Source organism: Nannospalax galili, unplaced genomic scaffold (genome assembly GCF_000622305.1).
Source record: "Nannospalax galili isolate Female #2095 unplaced genomic scaffold, S.galili_v1.0 scaffold237, whole genome shotgun sequence".
NCBI lineage: Eukaryota > Metazoa > Chordata > Mammalia > Rodentia > Spalacidae > Nannospalax > Nannospalax galili.
Window position 1 is genome coordinate 1,459,624 of NW_008339924.1, and position 8,351 is coordinate 1,467,974.

Sequence of the window (8,351 nt, forward strand, 5' to 3'; positions counted from 1 at the left end):
CGGGCGTGTCCCCTGCTGGCCCACCCTCTCACGTTCTCGTGCTTCAGGTGTTTGAGTAGCCTCAGCTCACGGTATGTCCTCCGCGCGTGGATCAGTGACTGGAAAGGGCGAGACAGCTTCTTCACCGCCACCTTCTGGCGCAGCCGCGCGTCGTAGGCCGAGCTGCAAGGTGGGAGAGTGAGAGTCACGCGCGCGGGAGCCGGGCCTGAGCCCACCCTGCGCGGGGTGCCGGGCGCTGGCCTCCGCAACGGGCTCCGGGCCTGAGAGGCTGAGTCCCGCCTGCCCCCGGCTGGCCCTGCGCCCTCGCCAGGCCGCCCTTCTCGCGCCATCCAGAAGGCCTCTAGAGCTGACTGCCCGGGAGTGTGCTCCGGCAGAGCCTGTTTCTTCTCCCGTGACGCTCGCCACGCCTGGGCCCCACCCGCCGTGAAGTCGTGGCGTGGGAATACGCAATAGCCATACTCCAAGGATGCTCCTTCAGCAAGCATCCTTCCGCCGGGCACACAGTGAACAGGAAGGCTCATCCACCAGTTCTAGAGCTGCCCCTCAAAGCCCGGGGCACCCCCAACCCCACGTCTCAGATTACGGAAGGAAAGGTTTCCAGAGGTGTTTATTTGCATCCTAATTTGTAAAGGAAGATGGTTGTGGTGGCTTACACCTGTAATCCCATTTCTTGGGAGACGGAGGCAAGAGAAGTGGGGTGAGTTCAAGGCCAGCCTGGCCAACCTAGTGAGACTCTGCCCCCCATCCCCCACGCCCCATCAAAAGCAAAGCAATACGAAAACAAAACCAACACCCCCCACCACCACCAATTTGTAACTGAAAAACGGGACGGTAGGATATGTTCAGGTTAGGAGGTCTCTGGGTCCTGAACACTGAGTTCCTCTAGCCAGCGCTGGAGAGCCTCAAATGCAAATTTGAGACACGCCCAATATGGGCGGGGCCTGGACCAGCCTGCCGTTCCCATAGCTCTGCTATGGTGCGGCCTGGATTCCCACCAGGTGATAACGCTTCTACCCAACCTCTCTCGTCCCACCTGCCCTCCGAGCCAGCTATGACCCCACTGAAGGAGCCCAGTGGGCTCCAGAGCCTTTGTAAAACCTGTTCCCCTGGTGATTCTTGCTCCTTCTCTCCCTCTTCTCTTTCTCCTGGGGCACACACACACACACACACACACACACACACACACGCACACACATCCCGTGGGTGGAGACAAGATACCCCCCCATACCCATGGTGGGGCAAGGGGCATGAGATGTGGTAAGTCTGGGATGCTCATGGGGCAAGAAAGTAGTGCAGGAAATCTGCTTCCCTATGACTAGCGGAATGTCCAAGTAACTGCGGTGGCCTGTGAGGGGAGTGGCCCCATGGGGCAGCAGATCCTCTTGCTTGACCGTATCTGTACAATCAAGTTACAGGGAGCTGGCACCTCATCACTGACCTCAGTGGTGCAACTGAGCAAACACAGGGTCACAGATACAGTGGAGAAAAAGATCGAGGTCTCACTTGGAAAATTTGGCCATCTTCCAGTAATTCTTTTTTCTTTTTTTTTCCTTTTTGGTCTTTTTTTTTTTTTTTTTTTTTTTTTTTTTTTTTTTTTTTTTTTTTTTTTTTACCCCCCCCGGGCCCGAAACACCCCCTGAACTCACCACTCACCGTGTAGACCAGGCTGGCCTTGAACTCACAGAGATCTGCCTGCCTTTGCCTCCGGAGCGCTGGGATTAAAGGCCTGCGCCACCACACCCGGCTCCTTTTTGGCCTTTTTGAGACAGGGTCTCCCTGTAGCCCCAGCTGTCCTGGATAAGCTTTGGAGACCAGGCTGGCCTCCAACTCACAGAGATCTGCCTGCCTCTACCTCCGGAATGCTGGGATTAAAAGCATGTGCCACCATGCCAGGCCTGATTATTTTTTAAACAGGGTCTCATGAGGCCTTGAACTTATCCTCCACCTCCACCTGTGTGCTGGGGCTACAAGGTACAGGTATGTGGCCCACCACCATGAACAGCTCCTATGGGCACTGTCCTACTCTCCTATATCCTCTTTCTGCTCTTGAAATTTTAGAGATGAAGACAGCCTTGCCAGATCTGACAGGCTTCTGATGACGCAAATGACAGAACAAGATCCAAGAGTTGAGCCTCAGCTCCTTCCTTTGCTGCAGGCTCTGGAACCCAGCCTCCAAAGAGGCTCTGATAAGCCCCTAACCAGCAAGAGCCTGGCAACCTCCACCTTCCTGTCCCCCTGACCTGCCTGTGGACAGCAGATTCCTGGCCTTGGTAAGGACCCCCTTCCCATGCTGGGGGTGCACATATCAATATCCACACCCTTGATCAGCCTGTCAACAAGGACTATCTGCAACCACCTTCCAAACCCAGGTGCCTGGGAACAGGCCTCAGCCCAATGTGTACTCCCTCCCCAAACAAGACTCTAACCTCTGGGCCTCAGGCCCTAGCTGCAGGGCGGTAGTCTGAGTTCCGTTGTCAGGTAAACTGGGGTAGAGTTGGGACAGGCCCCGAAGGATTTTAAGAGTGTTGCAAGGTGTCTGTTTAGGCCCAAGCCGCAGTCTGAGACTTCTAGAAAACTAAAGGAGGGGGCAGGGCCCACGGGAGAGCTAGATGCTGAGGGAGAGAGGTCCTCGCACCGTGGCTGGGCGCCCCTTTTTCAAACACTAGCACCTACCCAGGAGGTGGTGGGGGTGCATGTTAAACACTGGGGTTGCTTAGCCCTTGTCCAAAATAACCCGAATGGTTACTACATTTGGGGGCCTCAGAGACCTGTTCTCCAGCCAGCTGTGATGCTGCAGGATTCGGCCCTGCTCGGGGAGACTCGGGGTCGGGGATTGGGGGACATTAGACGATCCCTTCCCTGCCAGCAAGTGGAGTCTGGCAGGAAAGTTTCCTCCGCCCCCCCTCCCATTCGTTTCTCGGACGCGCGCAGGTGGGGGGCGGAGGCAGGGCGAGGCCCCTCCCCACGCCGGCCACCCCGCCTGGCTCACGAGGGTCGTGCACACGTTCCCGCCCTGCTCCCACCCGGTCCATGCCCCGCCCCTACCAGACGGAGCCGTAGGCGCCGGAGCCCACTGGACGCAGGCCCTGCAGCCGCTGAGGCACCTCCCATACGGTCTTGTTCAGCTCCTGCCGGTAGAAGCCCGCACGCGCACCCGACATGTCCACAGCGGCGGCCGGCGCGGGCGCCTCCGAGCCCCGCGCAGCACCCGGCCCGCGCCCTGCGCCCCGCGCCCAGCAGGCGCGAGCACCGCGGAGCTGGGGGGCGGCGGGGCGGGGCGGCGGCGCGAGGCGGAGGCCCAATGGATTTCCCCGGCCTGGTGGTGGGGGGCGGGGAAGCGGGGGTTCCCGGAGACTGACGCGCGGCTTCCTGCGCTTCAGGACGGCGACAAAGGGAAACCCGCCCTCCCTTCCCTGCGGGCGACGAGGGTCTCGCTGGTGCTTCCCGCCTTCGCCTCCCGCACGCCACGCGCTCCCCCTGCCCTTCCTTCCTCGGCCCCTGCCCAGCCTGCTTCCTCAGAAATGAGGGACAACAGTCAAAAGCGAGCCAGAGCAAGAGGTGGGCATACCCTCAAGACAGAAAACACTAGCCAAGAAAAACTAAAGGCTCTAGGTTGAAAACCAGCGCCGGGTTGCTAGCCCAGGGCCCCTCTGAGGATCCAGAGGGGGTGCGTTGGAGCCTGCGTCATGGAGGACCCCTCTGTTTGGCATCTGTGGTTCACCTCCTGGTAGATTTGTCTTGGTGACAGGGCCTTTGCGGGTCAGCGTCTACCCCTACCCCGGTTCTTGTCCTAACCTCGGTTTAGCAACTCCTGGAAGAGGTGAGTCTCCCAGCCGGCCAGTCAGGACCAGGGACAGCAGCAGCACGGTTGGGGCCACAAGGTGTGGTCCCCAAATGGATCCTTCCGGCTACTGGGTACTTTTCCTTTTTATGAAGTCACTGTCACTGGCGAATCGGCCCCAACCTTGACTTTTCCAGGTCCCTAGCACAAGGAAGCTTAGCAGTTGTCACCCAAGCAAGCGCCCAATGCCCAGGGCAGATGCTCTCACTTCCAGCAAGTCCGTGTTTATTCCCACTTGAAAGTGAAGATGGGTCTAGTGTGGTGGGTCACATCTACAATTTAAATGTTCAGAAGGCTAGTACAGAAGGATCACAGCAATTTCAAGGCCTTCAGGGCAACACAGTGAATTCCAAGCCACCTAAATTGCAGAGTGAAACCCTGTCTCGGGAAACTAAAAAAATAAAAAAGACAGTGAACATGGATCAGAGGAGCCTTGCCCCCTGTACAGAAATGGCTTCTGAGTCTGGCTAGCCTGGAACTTGCCATGTAGACAAAGCTGGCCTCTGCCTCCCTTGTGCTCGAATTAAAGGTACGTGCTGGCCTGCACTTCCTTTTAAATATTCATTATTTTTTATTTATTATTTTTATTTTATGTGTGTAAGTGTATTGCCTGCATGTATGTGAGTGTACCCGTATCATGCAATGCCTCGGAGGTCAGAAGAGGCATTGGAATTGGCGTTAAGGATGGTTTGCAGCCACCATGTGGGTGCTAGGAATCAAACCCGGGTCCTCTGCAAGAGCAGTCAGTGCTCTTAACCGCTGAGCCATCTCGCCAGCCCCCTGAACTTCTTTTTAAAAGCAAAGTGTTAAGTTCTGGAGAGATGACTAAGAGTGGTTAAGAGCACTTGGCAATTATTGCTCTTGCAGAGGACCAGGGTTTCAGTTCCCAGCACCCACATGGCAGCTAACAATTGTCCCTAACTCCAGTTCCAAAAGATCTAAAGATCTGAGGCGGTCTTATGACCCCAACAGGCATTGCACCACATGTGATGCACTTACATACATGCACACAAAACATTCATACACATAAAATGAAAAATAATAAAAACCAGGCCAGGCATGGTGGCCCACACCTTTAATACCAGCACTTGGGAGGCAGAGGCAGGCGAATCTCTGTGAGTTCAAGGCCAGCCTGGTCTACATAGTGAGTTCCAGGACAGCTGGGGCTACAGGGAGACCCTGTCTCAAAAAGACCAAAAAAACAAACAAACAAAAAACTCAGGGCTGGAGAGATGGCTCAGCGGTTAAGAACACTGTTCTTGCAGAATACCTGGGTTCAAATCCCAGCACCCACATGGCAGCTAACAACTGTCTGTAACTCCAGTCCCAGGGGATCCGACAGCCTCTTTTGACCTCCGCCAACATTGCACAACTCGGGTGCACTTACCTACATGCAGGCAATACATGCATACATATAAAATAAAAATAATTTAAAAAAACCCACGAAACTTTAATGTGAACTAAATAAAAATTATGGCTGGAATGTAGCAGCACTTACCTAACAGGATGAGGCCCTGGGTTGGACCCTCAGCCCAGCAAAATCATAAATAAAATAATGGTAATATAATGCAAAAAATAAATTTTAAATTGGCAATGGGACTGGAGGGATGGTTCAGCTGTTAAGAGCACTAGTTGTTCTTGCAGATGTCCAGGGTTCAATACCCAGGACTCACATGGGCAGCTAACATCCTTTCTTAACTCCAGTTCCAGGAGATCCAATGCCTTCACAGGTACCCATGCAGGCAAAACGCTCATACACACACACACACACACACACACACACACACACACACACAAAAGGAATTGGCAACCAAATTAAAACAAGTCAGTGCAGTACTAGGCATCTGCCACAAGTCCTGAAATACAGTGGGGGCAGGGGGCTACATACAAGTAGCCAAGGAAGTAGGTGTAACCCTTCACCCCATCCCCTCTCACAAAACCTTGGCAAGCCTGGGCCATCCTTGACGTCAGTTTCCCCTATGAGAACCATTTTCCATCTGGGAGCCCAGCAGGAAAGCCTAATGGTGGTCCCAGGCCCCACTCAAGGTGGTCCTCCTGGAGGGCCCCAGCCCCCAATCAGGGCTATAGTCTCCAGGGCCCCAGCCCAGGCAGCACCTTTCCCAGGCATGGGTTGAGGTTTTATAGAAAGTTAATGGAGCTTTAGCTGAAGGCACAGGAGGAAAGGAGGTGGGAGCCTAGCCAGGGGTGGTGAGGGTGGTGGGAACCTTGCCTGCCAAGCCAGCAGGGGGGAGGGTAATGGCCTTTGTCTACACAGCAGCCAGGCAAAGCCTGGCTGTTCCCAGGACGACCTGCCTTGTCTCCAGGAGGCTTTGAGCCTTGGCTCTCCCAGAGTGGAGGACTGGATTGAAGGGTTAGAAAGATGGCTGCCTACCCAGGAGAGCCCCCAACCAACCTCCCTGACTGCTGCTCCCCAAGACCTGGTGGTCAGAGCTGACCATTGTTAGCCACAGGTTGGGCCCGGCCAGGGTTAGCTCTCATACAATGGTGATTGATGCTCATCCTTCAGCAAACTGCTCTGGACACTCCTCCACCTGGTGTGCCCACCCACAGGTACCAGGGTACCTTCTGGGGAGTGTGTGGGATCGATCAAACACTACAGGGGAATAGACACCTGAGTTTCAGATGGTGGTGGGTGCTGAAGGCTCCCCTTCAAGGACAGCTACCATCAGGACTTGGCAGGGGGTACGGAAATCATTCCAGAGAGATGATATAGGCAGGGAGCTGATCTAAGTCTCCAGGAAGCCTGGGGGCAGGGACAAGAAGATAGTACTATGGGGGGTGGGGGTGGGAAAACCCTGGAACCCCATCTCCATCTTCTGCTGTGATTCAGTAATTATCACCACTAAATAACCCAATCCCTTTTCTCCATGTCTGTTACCCCCTGTGCTCCAGTCCCTCCCTTCACTAGACAGCTGTGGCAGTTCCCTAGTTTAATGTGTCCTCTCAGATCCCCTGACCACCTCTACCAGTGATCAGAAAGCACTTCCTAAAAGAAAATCTATCAGGAGGAGCTAATGCAGGGAAAGGACATGAAGGGTACCACAGCCCCTTCCCATCTTCCTTCCCTTTCTCCAGTACATTGGGAAGAAAATGAGGCCATAATGGGAAGGACAATGGGTCACCCCTGGGTCTGTTGGCATTTTGCTCCAGCTCAAGGCGGGTCTACCTACCTGCAAGCACTCCAACATAGAGGCAAGTTTCTACTCCTTGCTGTTCCCCAATACAGGACAGGCCCTGTATCTCTGTACACACCTATCTGTCCTCTAAGGAACGTGAGGAGTCAGGGTGGACACTCACCTGGGATCAGTTGGGGCTGCCAACCACTCCCAAGCCTGGCAGTGTTCTTGTCGTGTGGGAAGAGCCAAAGATGATCTTCAGAGATCCATTCTTGAATCCAGGCCTCAAGGTTCCCAGCTCCCTAACCCAAGCTCTGCACTCCCAGACATGACTCCCTCTCCCCTGCTCTTAGAGGCACTTGTTCAGGTTTCCAGGCCAGCCAGGTCTCTGGGAGAGAGCTGTGTTGGGTCATAGTAGCAGTATCCCTTCAGGGACCCCTGTGTTAGGGGATGTTGGTTGTTGGTCTTGTACCCCTTCTTGGGAGAGACAGCTGTCATAATAAATTGTGGTCCTCTCATCAAGACTCCTCAGGCATAGGATGTGCCAGTCAGTACATGCTGGGAATAGTTCAGATGGATGGGACAGAGACATAAGCATTTGGATCAAGCCAAAAATAAAACTGGACTACCTGACTTCCTGATGTGGCACTACCCTAAATGTGGGGAGGCTCCATAAGGATAGAGCCACTTTCCAGCTTCTTGCTGGGTTCTATGCCTAGGACAGTGCCTGGAGTAGGGTGGGCCCTCTAAGAACCTATGGAATGAATGAGGCTCTGTGTGCACATCTCAGCCTAACTTATACGAACACTAGAGCACTTTCTACATCTCTGCTCTGCACGTGGGGACTGGGAACAATCCCCTTTCCCACTAACAGATTCTTGGACTCCCATTGTACCACTCACTCTTGACCATGAACTTTGTATCCTGAGTCATCTTGGAGCAGCTTGTGACACTGAACAGAAGCTGATCTCAAACTCAGGCCTCAGTGTCTGCAAGATCTTCATATACAAGTGCTTACTAAATATGAGCTGTAAAGTACTATCTTGGCCACACCGTAGAAAATAAGTTTGGAGGGGCAGCCAGGTAGCTCAGTAGGTAAAGGTGCTTGCCATCAAACGTGATGATCTGAGTTTGATTCCCAGAACCCACATGGAGGCGAGAGAACCAACTCCCACAGATACAGGTGTGAAAAGTAGAAGAAACCCTCCTGTTGTATGGCTTAGAGGTCCAGGTCAAGATTAAGTGGGGAGGGGGGCTGAAGGCTGCAGGAGGCAAAGGTGCTAGAGCTGGCCTGATCCCCATGCCCAGCCAGGCCCCACATTGGCCCATATAAAGGCCTACTCTGGTATCTAGAAAGAGGCTGTGAGCAGTAC

General features: G+C 54.2%; 1 protein-coding gene across 4 annotated transcripts in view; it reads right to left on the bottom strand.

Moving 5' to 3' along the window:
• The window catches only part of Mapk11 (mitogen-activated protein kinase 11), a 7,310-nt gene extending 4,052 nt beyond the window's left edge, over nucleotides 1-3,258 (bottom strand). The window contains exons 1-2 of one of the 4 annotated variants that reach the window (XM_008834739.3): nucleotides 3,046-3,258; nucleotides 33-162 (exon numbers count right to left, since the gene is read on the bottom strand). In XM_008834739.3, coding sequence (XP_008832961.1) covers nucleotides 33-162; nucleotides 3,046-3,161 — 246 coding nt within the window. In that variant the 5' untranslated portion in view covers nucleotides 3,162-3,258. Of the gene's footprint in view, nucleotides 1-32; nucleotides 163-459; nucleotides 526-3,045 lie in introns of those variants that run through there. The other 3 variants (XM_008834743.3, XM_008834740.3, XM_008834742.3) reach the window with 3 other exon arrangements.
• Between the last annotated feature and the right edge of the window lie 5,093 nt (nucleotides 3,259-8,351).